The following is a 23,567-nucleotide window of genomic DNA, read 5'->3' on the forward strand; positions in this document are numbered from 1 at the left end:
ATTAGTTTGATCAGGTGTGTTTAATTAGGGTTGAAACTAAACTGTGTTGAGCTGCGGCCCTTTTGGAACTGAGTTTGACACCTGTGCTGTATACTATAGTAAGACATCACTAGTGAGGTATCTGAGTACAAGACACTGAATATGTATGTTTCACATTTTTACTTTCTAATTTGTTCACAGCATTGTGCAAAAGAATACATACACCCTTATTTTTTAACAAACTTAAACTAAATAGACGTCCTTTGAGTAGAGATGTGTACAATTGTTCAGTTTAGAAGACATTTTAGGACAAAAAAAGATTTTAAAATGTTTATAAAATTTGCTTGACAGATTTTGACATGTAATGACTTAAGTAATGAAATAAGGACTATTCATTTTATATAGAATGACTATTCAACATTCACAAGTGTAGTTCATTTTGACTGACATGACATAAGCAAATGATAATGTTATAAAACAGGAGAAAGTTGTGGGAAAGCAATTGATGCATATCCAAAAGCATTTGCAATTTGTTGGAAGGAATGAGAAACTGCTACTATGTTGTGCACAAATGACTAATTGTTTTGAGAAATGCATTAACTGTTGCGCAAAATTAAATAGTGTTGTGAGTAATGCACCAAAGAGAAAAATTGTAATACTAGAGTTATGCAACAACAGACAATATTTCAGAATGTGATATTACTTCTACATGCCTAAAATGTTATTTTAAAAATAAATAAATATTGACAAACCCAACTGCTGAGGTAAAAAAAAAAAGTGTGTGTGGGTGTTTCCCAGTGTTGGGTAGTGACTGGAAGGGCATCCTCTGCATAAAACATAAGCTGGATAAGTTGGCGGTTCATTCTGCTGAGGCAACCACTGATTAACAAAAGGACTAAGCAGAAAGGAAAATGAATGGATAAATGATTAATAATAATAATAAATTGTATTATTTAAAAATGTTCTTGACATTTTTGGTTACAATTTGCATTGAAAACAAACTGAACATTCTGAAACTAGAGGCTTGTAAACATCAGTATTGAGAGATGCAGCATGTCTGTGGTCTGTTTTGGGAACTGCAGCACTGAGCTCAGTTTCTCTGTCAGGATGTAAAGCCCGCATTGGCTCTTTGATCCCTGCTTATCTGCTCTCCTCTCTCAAACACATGTGTGTGGCCCGCACACCCCTAGGGCTCATGGGGAAACAACTGAGACTGTGCTTTTGAGTGTGTGAGAGCCCACATGAGACAGCGGCTCTTCCTGGCGTCTGCCGAGCTCGTGATGTGCTGGAGAAACTGAGGAAGGAGTCTGGCTAGTTCCTGATTCCTCCCCTGGAAATATTGGAGCAGAAGCTGACAGCAGCGACTGCAGTGATGAATAGCCTTTTAAAACGATGAAGTACCTCGCCGTCGTTGTTTTTTTCCTCCGACCTCCGCCTGATGGATTGGCTCTTGGCTTGCAAGCGTCAACAACATTAGCTTCAGACCCTCAACATTGCCACAGCTTGTAAGGAAACTTGTGTTCACAAAGCTCCTCTTCTACTTCAGAGTCAGAGTTAGGAATATTTTTAAGGAATAACAATGACAACATTGCAAAAATAATTGTCTTCTATATTTCCTATATATTTCCGATATCATATCTTCTATATTCTAAATCAATGTTTTCAGCAGCATACCTTTAGCACATGTACTGTAGTAGGCATTAAAAGCATCAAGTGGCATCACCAGACAACAGTGACACTTTAAAACTATATGTTCATAATTAACAGGTTTAAATTAGTTAGCACTATTCTAAATTAGCTAGCACATTGTTTTATTTTCTACATTTATGTTTTAGACACAACTAGAACTTTGCATGTCTGCAAGCAAAACAATATAATGTGTCAATCCTAGATTTATAATTTCATTCTTTTTTTAAACAAATCGACTGAGTGAGTAATGCAGTGATGTGAAAATCACATTTAATGTGTAGTTAGGCTGCGTTCACACAGCTACGTTCACACTTTTGTGCATGTGACCCAGATCTGTTTCTTGACAGTGTAAACAGCCCAAACCACATGGAATCTGATCTTTTAAGTTTAGATTTGTGCCATTTTCATATGTAGTATTAAATCAGACACAGATCTGGGGCCTCACGTTTGAATTTATTAACGATGAAATGAACGTGAGAATGTGCAGTGGTCCACACCAACTTCATGCCTGGCGTACGTGCATTTCTTGTGTGTGTTTTTTTATTTCCATTGGCGACTCCTTGAGGCAATTATGTTAAATTGCATACTACAAAGCATCTTTGAAAGGCAGCTGTATGGGATGAGATCATCTGCATGTCTAGCAGGTATATAAGGTTTTCATACCATGCAGTTGACAAGCCAAACATTAAAGCGTAATTTGCAGCGAACATTGCTATAAAGGTGCCATCTGAATACGAATTTGCATACATGAATCAGAAACATTTCCATTCAATAAATGTGCAATTAATATGTGATGCTCAACTGCGCTCAACATATTACACACACTTATTAATGATTTCTACTTGTCTTCCTCGTGATGAAGAGTAAGCAAAATCTGATATGCAGTGGGGGAAAGAATGAGTTCTTCAGACGCTGGATTCGAGTTCATGATCGAACGTGTCAAAACATGTTGCCATGCGCTTTACGAGCTACCCCACTCACACTGCTGTCTGCTGCTCTCTGTAGTCATGTCACCTCTGTCAATCAAACAGTGATGTGTGGGAATCCCTCAAATAGCTCATTTCAACAAGGTGTGCTATTTGCACTTAGCCTAAATAGACACTATAAAATGTTTAGACCCCACTGTGTTCCAATTAATTTTTTTTTCTTTTGGTATTAATTCTGGAGGACAAACTTGCAAATAACACAGTTTTTCTCCGGTCTACCTCTCATAGGAGTACCTCCAATTCACATTCTGTTCAAAGTTTTTCTTTTTGCCTGCTTTTGCCATTGCTTTTTTATTCGGTTTTGCCAAAGTAGAGTCATTACCATATTTATTAGGGAGAGGAAGCAGGGAGGGGTTTTGCTCTCGTGCATGTGCGCTCAGTTTCACGTTAAGTCAGATGTACAAAGAGAATACGTGTGGGATTCCGCGTATGCATTTCATACATCTGAATTTTTTACTGCGTTCGCACAATTACAGCTTTGTGCATACTCAATGTTTTAGTATGAATTCAACGGAAGTCTTCATCCATGAGGCCCCTTATGTTTTGCAATTCGACGACAGTGTGAACGGTTATGTAGGATTTTATGTGACTTTTACTTAATCTCTGAGTGACATATGCCATCATTCTGTGCTGCAAACATCATCTACTCCTCAGCAGCATAGTAGAAAAGCACACAGGGCAATTACTTTAACACAGAAAGTTGGTTGTTTATTTTGAAAAAATTGTTTTGGATCCAAAACTGGCACTTGTTAACCAATCATTGGTTATTGATTGGGGCACGGTTTGAACGTGAAGTCGAAGAGCAGGGAGTGGTGGGTGGGGTGTTACATATACATTTGAGATATATCAGAGACTCTTTGTGGGACTGGACATTATGCATCCTAAATCTTCATCAAAATATGCAAATCTCCTCACTGAGTTGCCTTAGATGATTTCTCAATAGGATCTGGTATTATTAATGTTTTTATTTATGTATTGTGTACGTGTAGCCACATTAATGGCCTATTTTGTAGTCACTATTAAAAGGAACACCGATTGATTTTGAATACATGTTATGGTCTTTAATCCATCTTCCCATTCTTATTTAATTGTTATTGACAGGAAAGTCTGTTTATCTGTTTTTACTAGTGTATATTGTGCTTACAAAATAGAAACGAAGATTTATTTTCTGAGGTTACAGCCAGAAGTCAATTGAATTCATTTTAAATGACATATGCATGGTTAATTTTATTTAGATCCTTAAGTTCTTAATACTTAATTAAAATAAGTACAGTCATCATATAGCAATGTACAAGTAAGTTAAGTTTAACAAAAAAAAGTAAGTTTATCTGATTTGAGTAATTTTAGAAATATTAGTTGGCTCAACTTAATTTTATTGCATTTGTTTTAAGCAATGTTTTAGTGTTTAAAATACTTAAAAAAGGCTGGAAGTTGAATCAACCTAAACCGTCCGATGCAGCCACTTGCCTCACTTTTTATAAGTTAGATCTAGGTAACATTTTTTACAGTGTAGGAAATCCGTCCGTAGGAATGGGCACTTTCAATTTAAGAAGGACTTTCTCTCTAAGAGAAAAAAAGGGCAGGTGCCTTTATAACATAGTAAAATGAATTAACAGTAGGCTAGGCTATCGAGATATCAGACTATGCAAAAAGAAATGAACCAACTCCACCTTCACAGTTCAGTCTGCGGCTGCTCATTAACCCTCGATAAGTTCACTACATAGACTGTAAAAGATATGGATGTAGTATCCGTGACTTCACTCAAAGGTTTTTGAAGAACACAAAAGAAGATACAAGTAGGTGTGGCCACTTATTGCCATGGGACACCAAACAATGGCAAAGAGGCGGAGTGTGAGCAGAGCTACAGACACCTGTTTGCATTTTGCTTAGACAGGCTTTTCTTTGGAAGAAATGCTTAATACTTCATTACCTGCGACTCGTTTGTGTTCTGACCACATGTGCTTGGTTGTACACTATATCAATAAAGTGTTTAGACTTTTAAAAACACTGTTGTAATACATTGAGCCACTAAGAATTGTTCTTATAACATTTTTTTCTACTGGAGGAGAACTCAAATTATTGTTAGTATTAGCAAACTATTGTTAGTAAATGCAAGGCTAATTATGAAATACAGGCATAACACTGTATAAAAACTTTTCAGATGACTGTTCTAGAGCCTACAGTTAATCAATCTGTTAGATTCTGGAGTGCATTACAGGTCTAAAGAAAATATAAATGATAAACAATCTTAAACAAACCAAATACATTTATAGAGATGGTTTATACCTGTATAATTTCACTCACCTGGAAAATAGAGGCTACGTGAAAGGTTTGTGAGCACAATTAAGTGCACACAGCATGCCAAATCATCGGATAATTGTAAAAAATAATTCCAAAAAGCAGCTGACTGTGTAAAGTCTCATAAAACAAAACAAAAACATGATGGATATGTTGAGTTCAGCAGCTAATCAGCCAGAATCAGCTGATGTGAAGTGACAGTGAGCAGCGAGACCCAGCTGTCACTCAAGTGGACTCGTCCTTTATTATATAGACTTAATATAACTCAATATAAACAAAACAGTTGAGTTATAAAAAAAAAAAATTCACCCCCTCACAATTGTCATGAAGGGGAATATTAGTCATATGAACCAAAATCGTTCTTTGCACCAGGCTGTAAACACCTTTTTTTCTGTTGTAAAGTTGGCTATTTTAACACTGGAGTCAACTGAAATGTGCTATATTATGGGGCCAGGACTAGAATTTTGATGAATTGCAGTTTCAGTTACTTCTGCATTTGCTTTACGAGATTGGGGATCAGAAAGACGCGCACAGCGGTTGTCATATATCACAATTAATCTGTATTTTTGATCACAAGAGACATATTTTAGGGTTTAAATCGTCACATTGGAATTATAAGGATCTATCTGCGTTCGGAATGATTTTGAGATATTGAGCTTCAAAGTTTTTGCATTCCATATAGCAAAAACAGTATGTGTGTAACATTGGTTTTTAAATAAAATGTCTTAAAATGTAAACAAACTTATTAAATAATAATGTAAATAAGTTGTCATTTAATAAGAATATGTCAATAACTCAATTTTGACAAAAATGACAGATAGAACCTTATAATTCTAAGGTGACGAAATGGAGAAGTACACATTAGTAGTAGCAGAACAACCCTTTACAGTTCATCATGATAAACCTCATCTGACAACGTGCTTACTTCATACAGTATGCACAAAATGTGCATGATTAGACATTTTGTGCTGTGCATAATTGTACTTTTGCGCATGCGGGTCAGTTTAGGACCATGATTTGTGCACACTGCAAATCTGATGCTGGCCAAATTTATAACAACAATGTGAACAACTATGCAAAAAAAAAAAAAAAAATCAGATCTGAGAAAAAAAAAAATCTGATTTGAGCACTAAGCCTTGCAGTGTGAACGTAGCCTAAAAAATGCTGGGATAGCATAGGGTTCAAAAATATTTTCAATTATAATCTAAAAATATATCTCACTAGTATATAGTCCTTGTTTAACCTAAATTTGAGTTGAAACAACCTACAGCAGCTAGTTTCACTGATATGAATACTCTGCTATAGTTGAGTTGCTTTGCAAATCACAATTCATGGAACTCAAGATTCATTGAAAAAACACTTATTGACACTTTTTGGTATAAAATATAACTTTTAGAAATCAATAAACTAAATACTGTACTGTACATAGCTATAGTTTTAATCTCTTGATTTTAATTGCCATAAATATTTCATTTGTTTCCCTCATGCATGACAGGGTTCTTAAAATGTGCTTATTGAAAGTACCTGCGGTTTAATTTCATTTATAAAAGTACTTTAATAGCGTCTGAATGTGGTTACAGCCACAGGTCTCTCTTGTAAAAGAAATTTAAACCTCTTTGGCAGCAGCCTTGTTAAGTAAAGGTTTAATCACAATAAAACAGTTGTGTACTGATCTAATCTCATTACTTCTTTCAGAAAATAAAACACTTCACAGATATGGAATTGACTGAAGCCACTCATAAAATATCCGCTAGTTATTTGAAACCATGTGTAAATAGTGAGGCACACATTAGAATCCAGCATTTATGACAGCCATTATTTTTAAGCGAAGACATTGTGTTTCCTCTTTGCTGACTCACCGATATACCAGAAAGTGGAAATGACCTTTCTCAGATTCTGTTAGGACTAATATAGAAAGAGAAATGCAAAATTGATAGTTTTCACTGATAAAGACAATCAATCTTCCTACACATTTTAAAAGTGACAGCTGCAAAGAAAGGCCTTGACAGATTGTTTTATTTCATTCTGGATACCTCTTCTTCTGTTCAGCTATTCGCCCCACTGATGAGAGCAGAAACAATGCAGCTTGCATGCGTGGTGCGGCATGTATGCAGATGAGCTCTAATTTACTGTCTGCGAGGCCTCTTAAAATTGATGTAATTAGAAGCAAATGTCTAGTCATGTTATACACTTCTCTGCGCTTGAGACATTAAAATATAATACTTATTCACGAACAGCTCATAATGAGTTCGCATAACAACACAATCTACAGTAGCTGCTTTCTGAAAGAATTAGATTAATACATTTTATACAAGACAAATTTGTCATTTACGAGATACAGAATTAATGAAAAATGAAACTTATGTCTTTAGGGTACTATAAAGAATTATATTTGTTTGTTATTTTTTATTTTAAATTTATTAAATTCTTATTTTTTAATTATTACAATGATTAAAACTTATGTTTAGAAATGTCTTGAAAATAATTTTTCTTTTCGCCAAACAGAAATTGGGGAAAAATATACAGAGGGGGATAATAAATCATTCTTTGTACCAGGCTGTAAACACCTTTTTTTCTGTTGTAAAGTTGGCTATTTTAACACTGGAGTCAACTGAAATGTGCTATATTATGGGGCCAGGAATAGAATTTTGATGAATTGCAGTTTCAGTTACTTCTGTATTTGCTTTACGAGACTGGTGATCAGAAAGACGCGCACAGCGGTTGTCATATATCACAATTAATCTGTATTTTTGATCACAAGTGACTTATTTTAGGTTTCAAATTGTTACCTTGGAATTATAAGGGTTCTATCTGCGTTCTGACTGATTTTGAGATATTGAGCTTCAAATTTTTTGCATTCCATATAGCAAAAACAGTATGTGTGTAACATAATAATACAGGAGGGCTAATAATTATGACTTCAACTGTATATTTAAATAAGTTAAAGTTGTGGCTAAACAAAAGCATAAACTACTATGACAATGATGACGATGTGATTTCTCTAGTACTGTAATTGTTGTTGATACACATAGCCGTGTTTCATCACCTTGTGATAATGTGCATTTTGAGGTATCGAATAAGAAGTAAGTGATGAAATAAAAGAGATGATCAATAAAAATATTTTAATTTGCAAAAAAACCTTTCATTTATGCTTGCTTGAGGTGGTTTTGGACTTGCAAAAAGTTTTAATGTGAAAATCAGGAGAAGGAAATGGATTTGCCCAAATAAACTCTGATGTAGCAAACGTTAGGACTGCAGCCCCATCTCCAATTTACTTGTTTTGTTTACTGTTGATTACCAGGTTACCAGGGGTGTAAAGTACAGTAACTAATTACAAATACTCAAATTACTGTAAATAGTCTTTCTCAGGAATTGTAATTCACTAAGTAGTTTACAAATGTGTACTTTTACTTTACCTTAAGTACCCTTTCAGTGCTTTATTAGTACTTTTACACTTCTTTTTCTTAACCTGCTGTCACTACTTTACTTTTTCTTGTCTACGGAGATTAGAAAAATCTGTCCTGTGATTCCTGTCCAATCAAATCACACACAGAAGGTTAATCGCCACATAATGAACTACCTCAAGACATGTGCGCTTTATATTGGAAATTATGCATATTATTTGGAAATGAATCAGGTTGAGAACTCAAAAACAGGAAAGTCAATATCCAACATCCAACCTAAAACCAACCAAATATCAACATCTAATGATGTTAGAGCTTGACATTGTGTTGATGTTACTACCATGACGTCTATATGACATTGGATTTTGGTTGCCATACCTGATAATTAAATGTCAGTTTTTGGCGTCAATATGACATTGGTTTAAGATGTTTGCTAGACGTTTGATTTTGGTCACTTTCTAACAACCTAAAATCAAAGTCATTTGACGTCATTATTGGAGATCAAAATAACATTGTCCTTAGAAGCTGACTAAACATTGAATTTTGGTCACCTGACGCCACAACCTAAATCTTACCTAATATTAACATCTTATGACATTGTGTGCCTGCTGTGCAATAACTAAATGCACTACAGAATGTTAGGTTTACACACATCCACAAATTACATGTAAATGCATCAGCTTCATACATCATAATACTCAATACTCTTCAGTGCATTTGAAAGATCTACTTTTTACTCATACTTTGAGTAATATTTACAACATATACTCAGATGGATGGCCATCCTATCTATAACAGTAAACTAGATCTTTTTGTTTAGGTTTCCTTGACTGTTTGTTTTAGGAGACAAATACTACTGGAATGGTCATACGGGGCTACACTCCAGCTATCTGACCACTGCTGATGCTGAACATGTACTTTCAATTCAATTCAATTCAATTCAGCTTTATTTGTATAGCGCTTTTACAATGTAGATTGTGTCAAAGCAGCTTCACATAAATGGTCATAGTAACTGGAACAGTGTGGTTCAGGTTTTAGTGTTTAAGTTCAGTTCAGTTCAGTTTAGCTCAGTTCAGTGTGATTTAATCATTACTGAGAGTTCAAACACCGAAGAGCAAATTCATCGATGCGTAGCTCTACCAATCCTGAACCATGCGAGGCAGTGGCGACAGCGGAGAGGGAAAAAAAACTTCACCTGATGGGAGTGAAGAAAAAAAACCTTGAGAGAACCAGACTCAGTTGGGCACGACCATTTTAATTTCTCCGCTGGCCAAAAGTCTTGTGCAGAACTTCATTCGCCGTGGTTTATGCTGGAAGATGGCCTCAATGAAGACTCGTCTGTCCCTGGAGCGTCGCTGGAATCAGACTCATGTTCTCCACTCCCCACGACTATCAGCGCAGCAGCAGCTCAGGATATGGCCTGGTCCCGGATATGGAATCCTTGGGATCATCACGTCGCTGGTCTTGGATCCAATCAGTGACTCCGCCTAATCTGAGGACCTCGGGATGAGTATCCCCAGGTGAAAATAGAGAAAAGAGAATAATTAGCGTAGCTGCTGTTCATAGTGTATATAAGCAAGATGTAGAAGCCAGTGTGGAACCCGCTAGGTGATGCACTGAGTGTATGCTTTACTAAACAGATAGGTCTTTAATCTAGTTTTGAACTGGGATAGTGTGTCTGAGCCTCGGACATTACCAGGAAGGCTATTCCAGAGTGTAGGAGCCATGAAAGAGAAGGCTCGACCTCCTTTACTTGATTTTGCTATTCTAGGTACTACCAGAAGCCCTGAATTTTGAGATCTTAAGGAGCGAGTTGGTTCGTAGCGAGACATAAGGTTGGTTAGATAAACAGGAGCTAGATTATTTAGAGCTTTATAGGTGAGAAGTAATATTTTAAATTCAATACGAAATTTAACAGGCAGCCAGTGTAAGGAGGATAAAATTGGGGTTATATGATCATATTTTCTGGACCTGGTCAGAACTCTGGCTGCTGCATTTTGTACTAATTGAAGTTTGTTAATAGAGGATGCTGGGCAGCCAGCAAATAGAGCATTACAGTAATCCAGTCTCGAAGTCATAAAAGCATGGACTAGCTTTTCTGCATCTGAGATGGATAGCATATTTCGTAATTTAGCGATATTTCTCAGATGAAAGAAGGCAGTTTTTGTGACATGGGATATATGGTTTTTAAAAGTTAGATTGCTGTCTAATATGACACCCAGATCTTTTATAGTAGAGCTAAAGCTAACTTTGTATCCCTCTAATTGTAAATTGAGTTGCGAGATCTGCTGTGTGCAAGATTTAGGCCCAATAAGTAATAATTCTGTTTTGTCTGAGTTTAAGAGAAGAAAATTGTTGGTCATCCAGTCTTTGATGTCTTTGATACACTCAGTTAGTTTAGAAAGTTCAGACGTCTCGTCAGGTTTAGTGGAAATATATAATTGAGTATCATCTGCATAGCAGTGAAAGCTGATCCCATGTCTTCTAATAATGTCTCCCATAGGTAGCATGTAAATTGTAAACAGTAAAGGGCCTAAAACTGATCCTTGAGGCACCCCATACTTTACTGGGCAGATTTGTGAAGGCTGTCCATTAAGATTTACAAACTGGTAGCGGTCAGTTAAGTATGACTTAAACCATTGTAGAGCCTGTCCCTGGACACCTGTAGACTTTAAACGATTTATGAGGATATTGTGGTCAATGGTATCAAATGCCGCACTAAGATCGAGTAAAACTAATAGCGAGACGCACCCTCGATCAGCAGCTAAGAGTAAATCGTTGGTTATTTTCACTAAGGCGGTTTCTGTACTGTGGTGAGCCCTGAAACCTGACTGAAACACTTCAAAAATATTGTTCGTCTGCAGATAAGAGCATAATTGAGTGGAAACAACTTTTTCTAGTATTTTAGACATAAATGGAAGATTTGAAATAGGCCTATAGTTAGCTAAGTTGTTGGTGTCTAGTTGCGGTTTCTTAATAATAGGCTTAATAACAGCTAGCTTGTAAGAGTTTGGAACATGGCCTATAGATAAAGAAGAGTTGATAATGTTAAGAAGAGGTTCTCCTATAGCAGGTAGCAGCTCTTTCAGTAATTTTGTTGGAATTGAGTCCAGCATACACGTAGCTGGTTTAGAGCTATTTATAATTTTTACTAACTCTTCATGTTCTATGATTTTGAAGCAGTGTAGGTTATTATTATGATTTAATGAAATATTTACAGGATTTGGAGTATAAGCCGGTGCAGAAAGTTTGGCATCTCCTATTTTCTGTCTAAAGCCTTCTATTTTATTACTGAAAAAATTCATGAAGTCATCACTACTAATTTGCGGTGGAGTAGTTTGTTCCAAGGATGACCGATTATTTGCTAATTTAGAGATGGTGTTAAATAAAAATCTAGGATTGTTATGATTATTTTCTATCAGTTTGCGCAGGTGCTCGGTCCTGGCAGATTTTAGAGCCCTCCTATAGCTGGACATACTGTCTTTGTACGCAATTCTAAAGACCTCTAAATTAGTTTTTTTCCATTTACGTTCCAGGGCGCGGGTTGCTGTTTTGAGCGCACGAGTATGACTATTATACCATGGTATAGTTTTAATCTCTCTAGCCTTTTTTAATTTGATGGGTGCCACAGTATTTAGTGTGCTAGTAAAGATGGCATCCATACTGCTGGTTACTACATCAAGATCATTTGAGTTTGCGGGTGCATTACGAAATAGAGAAAGATCAGGTAAGTTATTTATAAATTCATCTTTAGTTGACGGAACAATAGTTCTACTAGGGCGGAGTATTGGAGCGGGTTTGCTGATTTCAGGTAAACACAGCTTATATAGTAAGAGGTAGTGATCTGTAATATCATCACTTTGTGGTATAATGTCTACGTCAATAACCTCGATTCCATAAGACAGAATTAGATCTAATGTATGCTTTAAGCGATGGGTTGGACCCACAACGTTTTGCTTTATCCCAAGTGAGTGTATTAAATCCATAAACGCGAGCCCTAATGTATCATTAGCGTCATCTATGTGGATGTTAAAGTCACCTACAATTAGCATTTTATCAGTTTTGACTAGTAAGTCAGAAATAAAATCAGAAAATTCTTTTAGAAATTTGACATAGGGTCCTGGGGGTCTATATATGGTGATTAAAGCGAGAGATAACATAGGTTTTTGTATAGTATCTGGAAGCTGAACATTAAGCGATAATACTTCAAAGGAGCTAAACATAAGTCCGTTTCTCTGTTTAATATTAAGGAAATCACTAAAGATTGATGCAACTCCACCACCACGACCAGTTTGACGAGCCTCATGTTTATATAAGAATCCTGGAGGAGTTGCTTCATTTAAGCTAATATAGTCATTTTGTTTCAGCCAGGTTTCAGTGAGACAGAGTGCATTAAGATTGTTTTCTGTTATTATTTCATTTATGATAAGTGCTTTAGGTGCAAGTGACCTGATGTTTAGGAGACCAAGTTTTACGAAATTTGTATTTTCACTTTCTACTGGTTTTTCTGGTTTGATTCTTACTAGATTTTTCCTGGAGCACACAGTACGTTTATTTCTTAATCTAATAATACGAGGAACAGACACAGTCTCTATAGGATTCGCCAGATATGCGTTACTGATGTTTAAGTGGGGTGAACAAGAGTCTAGGTGGCTATAGTGTGAATTTTGTGAATTTTTACCTGCTAGTCAGATGGTGCGAAGTAGTCTGGAGATGTTGTCCGACAGGAGTTCAGCTCCGGCTCGACTGGGGTGCAGGCCGTCAGGACGGAAGAGCCTAGGACGCTCCCAGAAAAGATTCCAGTTATTAGCAAAGAGCAATTTCTGTTCTTTACACCATGTTATTAGCCATTCATTCAAAGCTAAAAGTCTACTGAACCTTTCATTTCCTCGGCGGTAGGTAGGAAGCGGCCCAGAAACGATGATCTGCGTGGCGGGCGAGGTGCGTCGAACCGTCTCGATCAGGCTCCTGAAGTCCTTCTTCAGGATCTCCGACTGCCGGAGCCCGGTGTCGTTTGTCCCCACGTGGAGGACAACGGCACCAGGGCTCTCGGCAGCGCCCAGGATGGTTGGAATCTGTGTAGAAATATTTTTCACACGGGCACCAGGAAAGCAGAAAGTACGTACTTTATTACCTTTTGAGGAGGCGGCACGGACGTGACGAACGATCGAGTCACCGATGATGGCCACATCGGGACCCGACTCGCGGAGAGGGGAGAAGCGGTTCTCCGTGGAGATCTCGAACACAGGCGGAGACGTTCTGTCCCGGGATCTGGGAAGCACCTTGCGCGGCTGCACCCAGGCGCCGTGGTAGCCGGGTGTCGGCGTGAACAACGCCTGGCTGAGCCGCGCCCCGGGTGCGCTGGGCCTGGACAGAGAAGGACGCGGGGTTGAGGTAGAGGGAATGATGTGGTTGTAATTTCCACGTACCTTAGGTGATGAGACGGCCTTAGCATTAGGTACGGCGAGGAGCCGTTCCCGTAGCCGCGACCGTCTTACCACCAGCGCGCGGATCTGGGACTCCACTTCTTCCAGCTCCAGCTCCAACGCCTCCATCGATGCTTCTCCTGCACACAAGGACAGAGACGGAAGCGACATTTTACGGGGTAAAGAGCAAAGCCAGTAAGTCAAAAGTGTATGGTTAAAGAGGTCGGTAGCTTTAGCTGACCAGCGGCGCTAGCAGGCTAAAGCTACAAACAACAGGCGGATGCTCAAGGGACAGACCGTTTTTAAAGCAGCTTTGTTTGTATAAATGTATTAAGGGTTTGGTCACCCTAAGTAGGAGAGACAAATACTTAGCGAATGAGGAAGAATTTAATGATTAAGATTTAAATTGCGAGTAAATAGCAAGTCCAAACTTCAAGCACACAGTGTGTGACCGAACGGAGACAGTGACGCCAGTGACGTCACTCGAGCATGCCATGCTTTCCATATCAATTCCAGATTTGTGCCCAAGGCTGGGCACTCGCTGAGGACAGATGGTGGGTGGGCAGAACATGATGCTTTAAAGCAGCTCAGGGTCATTCCGGCTTGCAGTCTCAGTCCCATTTGGCCTAATGGGCATCTGCATATGAAGCTGAATCTCAAAGTCCAGAGTGGGCAATTAAAGTACAGTGACAAAACAATACTATCATATAATTAGTAAGCAGATACTAGCTTAAAGAGTCATTACAATGGTATTCCAAGTTTTCCTCTGACTATTTTTTCTGCTCTTGCTATTGAGTGATTTAGATGCTGTAGTTCTGTGTTTGTACGCTTTGTCATTTCTTGGATACTTTCTGTGTCCAGTAGCTGTCAGTGTTACAGTCCCCTGAGTTGGCAGAGTCAGGTCCCAATCTAGAAGCATGTTTCATATAATCTACATGAAGACTCAAACTGTAAACTGAGACATAAGTAAACAAATGACAAATTACTTATGTAAACACTTTATTTTGATGGTCCATGGGTATTATTAGACTGTCTGCTTAATATGTTCATACTACAACTTCAAGAGATATTTAACTGACTATAAGAAACTTTGCAAGTACATGTCAACTGACACTAACCCTAACCCTAACCTAACAATCTACTTATAATCTAATGAAAATTAGTTGACATGTAGACGCAATGTAACCTAAATTCAATAAACAGACCATCAAAATAAAGTGTGCCCCAAATTATAAATGATAACCTATGTTCAACATGATTTACTGTATATAAATGTTAATGAATGTTTATGCATTTGAGTGTGATTTTCAATGTAATTGGTGGAACTACTAAACATCTGTCTAACAGAATGTGTATATCATTTTTAAAAAATCTAAATAATTATGCCTACATTAATGATTTTTGGTGTGAACAAGCCATAAGACTGAATACAACACAGGCGTAACACGACTCCCGTATACATTTCTGGAGACAGACGCATTATGTAGCCAGAGCTATGTATGGCTGCATTTCATCTTTAAAAAATGCTGCAGACGACTTCTATTTCTTTTAGCGCCAACCAGCTGACCGCTTACCTCCGTGTAGAGAGCTTTTCTGCTGTTACTAGTTTACCCAGTGGCTCACCAAGTACGTTGGCAGACTTGAAATACAGAGAGGAGTTGACTACGACATCAGGGTTCGGGTCCGACAAGGAACTCAAAGACAAAGAAATCCAGAAAGCAGGTAAAATAAAAACAAATGGCAAAGAACATAAATAAAAAAAAACAAGTAAATAACAGTGTGAGAATGTGGTAAGATCTGAAAAAAATGTAAAAATCAGTAGGGCGTGAGGGCTCATCTTTTTCTGTATTGCTTTTGAAAACACTGTCAGTTTGGTTTAGGGAAGGCGGCGGGTGGGTTAATCGGTGCTTCTGAAAACAATATCGGTTGGGTTTAGGGAAGGGAGTGCGTGCGGGTGATTGCTTAGTCAGTCATTCTACATCGGCTTCTGGTGGATTTACGCGAGAATAGCAGGTGCAAATTGCACTCAAGAAAAATTTCAGATTTGAAAAAGCATAGACAGCGGCCTCTGGTGGATTTGCGAAAACAAAAACTGCACAAAAAAAAAAAAAAAAACCTCATGGGATGTATTTTATGCTCTCCAGAATTGTATATAGGGGTACGTCAATAATCAGCCTGGGTCACATGAAAGATCAGAAGAATTGTCAATTTAATGAATTACAGTGCAGTCCTAATGTAAAACAAGTGCAGTGTTAAGGCACCGCTCAATCAATCAAGACAAAACTAATTATGCCCATGCTGTGTGGTGTAAAGAACTCATCTGTTATGGACTGAGACAGTGTCATAAATTGATAGACTGGGACTGTCGGTTCAACACAGATAATGAGTGAAGTACACAGCTGGTATTAAAGAGGCTTTTTTCTTTTGATAGGCTTGAAACAGCTGATAATGTGCATAACAACAAGGTTAAGGTTATGGATTTTTAAGCAAGAGCTATTATGTGCATGTAATGAGAAATAAATATGGTGTGACACCATGAAATGGCAAACTTGTGTTCGTGTACAACACAATGCTGAAGATGAAACAACATGTACAAGGTTTAATCCAGATCATAAAAAGGTTATGTTATTCCGTTATGCAACATAGTAGATTATGCTACAACCATACAGTAAATGATTGAATGTTTGCTTTGATGTTCAACAAACGCACAGCGATAATACATACATGATATTTTCTGTGAGCTAAATATGTTTTATTAATCTGCTGAAAGCTCAGCCCTTCCTAGCTGTCACATTCATTCTTTCAATATCAGATTTGTTTCACCGCTAGAGGAGGAACAAGAGACAAGACAACTCACTATCAGTGATGGACAGATATCCAGACAGCTTTTCCTCGAACAGCTGATTAGTGTTGTGAGTTTGTCAAGAAAACTCGCATTATCAGGTGATGATAATGCTCCAATACACCCAGCAAGACCTGTGACCGAGAGGTTTGATGAACATAAATGTAAAGCTGAACATCGCCCATGGCCTGCACAGTCACAAGATCTAAATATTACTGAGCCACTTTGCGGTGTTTTGTGTTATATTTACAGTTAGGTCCATATTCTAACATGTTTGGCTCTATACACCAACACCATCGATCTGAAATTATACAAACATATGCTTTAACTGCAGACTGTCAGCTTCAATTTAAGGGTATTTACATCCAAATTACAGTTCATGGTGTAAGAAATACAACAGTTTGCATATGTGCCTCCCACTTGTTAAGGGTCCAAAAGTAATTGGACAGAATAATAATCATAAATTAAACTTTCACCTTTTTTTAGGTGGTTACAAATCCTTTGCAGTCAATTACAGCCTGAAGTCTGGAATGCATAGACATCACCAGTCGCTGGGTTTCATTTCAGGTTGTGCTCTGCCAGGCCTCAACAACAGCTGCCATCAGTTCCTGCTTGTTCTTGGGGCATATGTCCTTCAGTTTTGTCTTCAGCAAGTGAAATGCAAGCTCAATCACATTCATATCAGGTGATTGACTTGGCTATAGCAAAACATTCCACTTCTTTCCCTTCAAAAACTCTTTGGTTGCTTTTGCAGTATGCTTTGGGTCATTCTTCATCTGCACTGTGAAGAATTGTCTAATGAGTTCTGAAGTATTTGTCTTAATATGAGCATCAAACATAGCCTGAAACACTTCAGAATTCATCCAGCTGCTTTTTTCAGCAGTCACATCATCAATAAATACAAGAGAACCAGTTCTATTGACAGCCATACATGCCCACACCATATCATTACTACCAGAATGCTTCACTGCTAAGGATCATGAGCAGTTCTTTTCTTTCGCTATACTGCTCTCATCACTCTGTTACAAGTTGATCTTGATGTCATCTGTTTATAGTATTTTGTTCCAGCACTGTGAAGCTTCTTTTATAACTCTAATCTGGCCTTCCTGTTTTCAAGGTTCACCAATGTTTTACGACTTGCAGTGAACCCTCTGTATTCACTCTGGTGTAGTCTTCTTTTGATTGTTGACACTCATACACCTACCTCCTGGAGAGTGTTCTTAATTTGGCCAACTGTTGTGAGAGGTGTTTTCTTCACCAAGGAAAGAATTCTTCAGTCATCTACCACAGTTGTTTCTGTGGTCTTCTGGGTCTTTTGGTGTTGCTGAGTTAAAAATGTTCCAAACAGTTAACGCTTAATGTTTTTGCTATTCTTCTAATGGGTTTGTTATGTTTTTTTGTTTTTGTTTTTGTTTTTAGCCTAATGATGGCTTGCTTTACTGATAGTGACAGCTCTTTGGATCTCATCTTGAGAGTAGACAGTCACATATTCCAAATGCAAACAGCACACTTAAAATAAACTCTGGACCTTTTATCTGCTCATTGTAATTGGGATAATGAGGCAATAACACACACCTGGCCATGGAACAGCTTAGAAGCCAATTGTCCAATTACCTTTGGACCCCTAACAAGTGGGAGGCACATGTAAACTGTAGTAATTCCTACACCGTTCACCTGATTTGGATGCAAATACCCTCAAATTTAAGCTGATAGTGAGCAGTTAAAGCACATCTTCGTTTCATTTCAAATTGATTGTGTTGGTGTATACTGTATATAAAATGATCATGGTAATGTGATCCAACTCATGCGAAATTAATAAATATAATCTTAGCAATATAATAACCTAAAAAATGTCAGGAAAATGCATTATTTTTTCTGTATGCTTTGGCTCTACATATACTTCAGAGCAGAGCTGAGCTGCCAGACAATGATGGATAGTCAGGCTGTCCGAAGCTCATATTGTGGGGGAAATTAAAGTGGTAGGTGAGTCAATAAACACTATTAGGTTTTGGGTCAGGGGACCTTCTCTGGTAAATCCAACTCCAATTGTTCATTTGATCTTCTTACTGCAAATATCAAAACATCTACAGATAAATGACAGCAACATTATAGAAGTTACTACCAACACAGACATATCTATCTACATTTAATCTATCTAAAGGGAAAATAACTTTTAATTCGAATAAACAATCAATCTCATTCAGGGTGACAATAAATAAATTCTATTTATACCACTGTGCTTAGAAAAATGTGAAATGACCTCTCTACCAAATATTCAAGTGAGTCAGTCATTCCTGTATGCCATTCATAAATACAGCCACTTGCTTTGCTTCTGAATTAATGAAAGGATTTAGATGAATGAATTAATGACTCACTCCAAAATACTTATGTTGCTATTTTGATATCATAGCTTAAAGCGATACTATGCAAGTATTGTGTATACCAAAACAAAACGATCAGCAACACTTTAGTACATATTACAGGAATAAACAAATAAATGTTGATAAACTGTAAAATACTTTTTTGCAGTATTCATATAAAAGACAGAGGATAAGTCTTTAGAGTCACTAAAATAAGACTGACTTCCTAACACTATTCATAATAAAACGAAAGCAAATCATTCAAATGAATACCTTTCAGTTTTACTCAAATGACAGAGACAGGACAGTTCAAGATGAACCAAGGTGGTAAAATGAATAAAACTTGTAATGCTACTCATATAAAGAGGAGATGGTTGTTAAGGATGAATCAAGTTTTTAGAATTAATCAGATATTCAAGTGTTACTTATATAAGAGCTAGAGGATCAATCAAGATGAACTAGGTCACTAAAATGAGGCTGAATTATAAAATGATTCATGTTAAATAAAGAGGATCATTTGTGAACCAAGCTAGTATAATGAATCAAACTTTTCAAACATCATTCATATGTGAAACAGGAGACTGTCAGGAATAAAACAAATAATGCAAATGAACTAAACATTTCAATGTTACTCATAAAACAGATGTTCAGAACTCTTCAGGATAAAATGGATAAAACTTTCCAAAGTTCCAAAACACCATGAACAGTCTGACTAAAATTAATCAAAATTGTTGTTGTTACTCATATGACAGAGAAGTAGGGTTGTGAACCTACACTGGTCTCACGGTTCTGTTCGGTTACGATTATCATGCCATCGATTCGGTTCAATTCGATATCTCAGTGCATCACGGTGCATGGCGATGCTTTTCATACTAGGGGTGTCACAATTTCGATTTTTAATCGAAATCAATCGAAATTTATGCTCAATTTCGATTATCGAATCAAAAAATAGAATCGTCGAAGCTGCCACGCCCCCATGTCACATCAGCTTGGCTTGCCAAGCGGAAAAAAAACATGCTTGTTGAAGTGCTTGTTAAACTGCAGAAGAAGGAGACCCGTCGACAGAACTTAAACCCTCTCCTCTTTTAATGAAGTCGACGGTGTGTAAGAATTTTGGATTTCCAGTGAGTTATGTTAACAACGTTCGTGTTGTCGACAAAAAAAAACACAGTTTTGCAAGCTCTGCTATGTACGTATTACGTACAGTTCGTCTGATAGACAACACCAGCATCGCGATCCTCCGCCCGCCCCCGTTGCAAATCCGCTCGCGAAAAGTAGACACTCAGGCCCTGTTTACACTGTTCTTGTTTTTAAATGGCATTTTAGAACGACAACGATTTGACATCCACAATGGCGTGTAGCATTTCTGAGCAGCCCTCCTTCCTCTCTACCTCTGAAAATGCACATCACGTGACCACACAGACACAGACGCACACACAGCCATATGAGCTCGAGACAGCAGGTCCAGGCAGTCAGAGGACTGCTTCAATCTTTCACTCACTTGTACTTAGTCATTTTAGCGAACACCTCAGATACTGTTGGCTGGTTCCTGTTGGTTGTGCATCTTTTTTACCGACGCCATTATAAGGACACAGATCACTGCCTATTTACGAGTCCCGCAGAAAAAGTGATTGACAGGTGGTAATTTATATGTGTATCTTGCCTTTATTCATTTACTGTATGATTTGTTTATGGGTAAAACAAAGACCATGCAGGTCAGGTAGTTTAAACGGTAGGCTACAAATAATTAATTGGTCATTAATTAATTATTCATAATCGAAAATCGAATCGTGCCTTTAGAATCGAAAACGTAATCGAATCGAGGATTTGGAGGATCGTGACACCCTTATTTCATACATAATTAGATTTTTCTTCGCAACACAATGACATTTTTTAATAAAATCTAAAATTATATTAATATTCATAATATATTTGTGATAAAATTTTGTCCTTCTACACTCTTTTTGAATGTATTAAACAAAACTCCAATACATGCACAGAAGACAACACAAGCTTTTTTAGCAAATAAACTAATGTAAATATTATCCCAAGCGCTGTCTTACATCCCTATGATTGGTTATTGTCTTAACTCGCTCAACAGAAAGGGCTGCGCTAGTTTTAAAAAAGAAAGCACTGTTTGCCGATGAGTCACGCGGGAAGAACAGTCACGGTTACAGTCTATGGGCTCTATTTTGACAGTCCATGCGCAAAGTGCAAAGCGCAGGGTGCAAACGCTTTCAGGGCATGTCAGAATCCACTTTTGCTAATTTAAGGATGAAAATATCAGCTTTGCGCCGTGGCGCATGATCTAAAAGGGTTGAGTTTATTTTCTTAATGAGTTATATGTGTGTTTAGAGAATAAACCAATCAGAGTCTCATCTCCCATTCCCAGTTGCATTGCGCCATAAGTGCATTTGCTATTTACATGACGACTTTGTAAGTGGAAAAACTGTGCATTTCACTAGCAAGAAAACAGTTAAACAGCATCTCACTCTACTTTCTCTTTCGCTCTCGTGGATATAGGGAAACCTTGTACGCACAGACATCAATTAACCTATAAATAAATAATTTAGTTTGTTTTTGTGTAAAAACCATTTCAAAATTCAGTTCTAATTTCCAGCAAACGAATAAATGAATAATAATAACGAAGTGTGGTCAAAAACCACAGTTATATCCAAATACATATGCTGTGCCCCATATGGTCTGAAGCCTTATATCTAAGCTTGTTTTTAATAAAAAACATATAAATATGGATATGATAAATAATACTGCTAATAATGATAACATTATACAAAGCAAAATGTTATGAATGAACTGAAGGCATGGAGGCTGTGGTTTTTAAATTTATGTAGGCTAGAAAATAATATGTTTTGTAATATTTTAATCCTTTATATTCATATCCTATATATATCCTTATTATATCCTAAATATATCCCTAATATTTAAATTCTTTTTTCATTTGTAAAGATATTTGCGTATTGCTCTACATCTTGTGTGTATTACGCAATGTGTAAGCTAGGCGCACAACTAATGGCTCTGCGCTGGACAATCGACCGGCTTTGTTTTGGTTTATTGAAAAATCTATTATAGTTTCTCAAAATAGCAACGCGCCAGCAATGAGTCTTAGAACCCTTCCTTTTTATACCAGAACGCCTATGGGCGCACATATGAGCGCAAATGCAATTGCTATTTAAACAGCGTGGCGCAAAACATCAAAACGACTCTTGCGCAAAGCTGAAATTAGCAAACAACAATTGCGTTGCGCCTTGCGCCACATTGCGCCGGGTGTATGATAGGGCCCTATATGTGCATAATATGCAGTTATCACAAGTGATCCGTAATAGACACAGTGGAGATAACTTGCACCTCAGGCACGCTCGAATCCACAAGAATCGTTTTAGCAAACAAAAGGAGAGGAAAAGTTACCTCACAAACAGGCCAGCGCAGCAGGTCAAATGTCCAAAGTGTGTGTGTGAGAGAGAGAGGCAGAGGTGAATTTTTACAGCATCTCTCCCTGGTAGTGAAATAGTGGTAAAATTATGAGCGTAATTATCTACCTTTTAAGTAGCAAGAGCGTTTTATTTAGTCACCCTCGCCTCCTTCGGCATAGTATTCTACTGCAACATCACGCATAGGAGATAAATGACGTCAGTATGTAATAACCGGTTATGATCTATTACTGAACCGATGTCGAATGGTCCCCATCTGCATCGCGGTGCACAGAAGACTGAAGAAACAATTCATTTTGACACCCCTAAGTAAATAAATAAATAAATAAACAAATAAATTTAAAACTTTCCAACACTACTTACAGTATATACAGTACTCACATTAGAAAGATGACTATTAAGGACTAACAAACTACTACTTAAGAAATTACTGGCTTGTACTGAGTAACTCTCAAACACCCTAAATACCTTTTTGCAAGGCCTCTTGTTATGACTTTAAAATTTATATCTAGGGGTTAAATAAGTAACATTTGATGTGACTCAGTTTGTGTTGAGTTGGTGGCAAAATACCAGGGCAAAGAGCTGTGTGAACCGTTGGAGCGAATACTTACAAGTGTTGAGTCCCACGAAAGAGCTCCAATTGAAAACTTTTTCTTTGTGTTTGCCCTATGATTAATGTTGTTGCACGTCCGCTGGTTCCTGCCTCAGAATGAGCAAGTTTTAGCTACTTGTACATTAAGGTATGATAAATTAATTAATGACTTATTTTGCTAATTTGACATCATAGCTTAAAGCAATACTATGTAATAGTGTGCACACCAAAACAAAAACCATCAGCAACACTCTAATGCATATTACGGCAATAAACAGATAAATGCACTAATAAGATGGTGACATAAAACATTCAGAATGAACCAAGAACTATATAGACTGTAAAATACTTTCTTTTGGTATTCATATAAAAGACAAGAGTTCAGTCTTTAGGAGTCACTAAAATGAGTCTGACTTCCTAACACTATTCATAATGAAACGAAACCAAATCATTCAAATGAATACCTTTCAGTTTTACTCAAATGACAGAGACAGGACAGTTCAAGATGAACCAAAGTGGTAAAATGAATCAGACTTGAAGTG

At 37.4% G+C, this 23,567-nt stretch overlaps 1 protein-coding gene and 1 long non-coding RNA gene across 7 annotated transcripts in view; both read right to left on the bottom strand.

The window, feature by feature from the left end:
- LOC141376130 (uncharacterized) overlaps positions 1-23,567 on the bottom strand; it is a 352,849-nt gene that overhangs the window by 34,244 nt on the left and 295,038 nt on the right. The gene's annotated exons all lie outside the window — the stretch shown is intronic.
- Positions 9,286-14,263, bottom strand: LOC147842370 (uncharacterized). 2 transcript variants are annotated; one of them, XM_087267886.1, is made up of 3 exons: positions 14,080-14,263; positions 13,235-13,922; positions 9,286-13,132 (listed from the first exon to the last, which is right to left on the bottom strand). In XM_087267886.1, exons 2-3 carry the CDS (start codon positions 13,909-13,911, stop codon positions 13,045-13,047), a joined length of 765 nt encoding a protein of 254 aa, XP_087124012.1. In that variant the 5' UTR covers positions 13,912-13,922; positions 14,080-14,263; the 3' UTR covers positions 9,286-13,044. The 2 variants fall into 2 exon arrangements, with proteins under 2 accessions (XP_087124012.1, XP_087124011.1); XM_087267885.1 differs by having other exon boundaries at positions 9,286-13,922.

The sequence above is a fragment of the Danio rerio genome, chromosome 9 (genome assembly GCF_052040795.2).
Source record: "Danio rerio strain M-AB ecotype USA chromosome 9, GRCz13ab, whole genome shotgun sequence".
Taxonomy (NCBI): domain Eukaryota; kingdom Metazoa; phylum Chordata; class Actinopteri; order Cypriniformes; family Danionidae; genus Danio; species Danio rerio.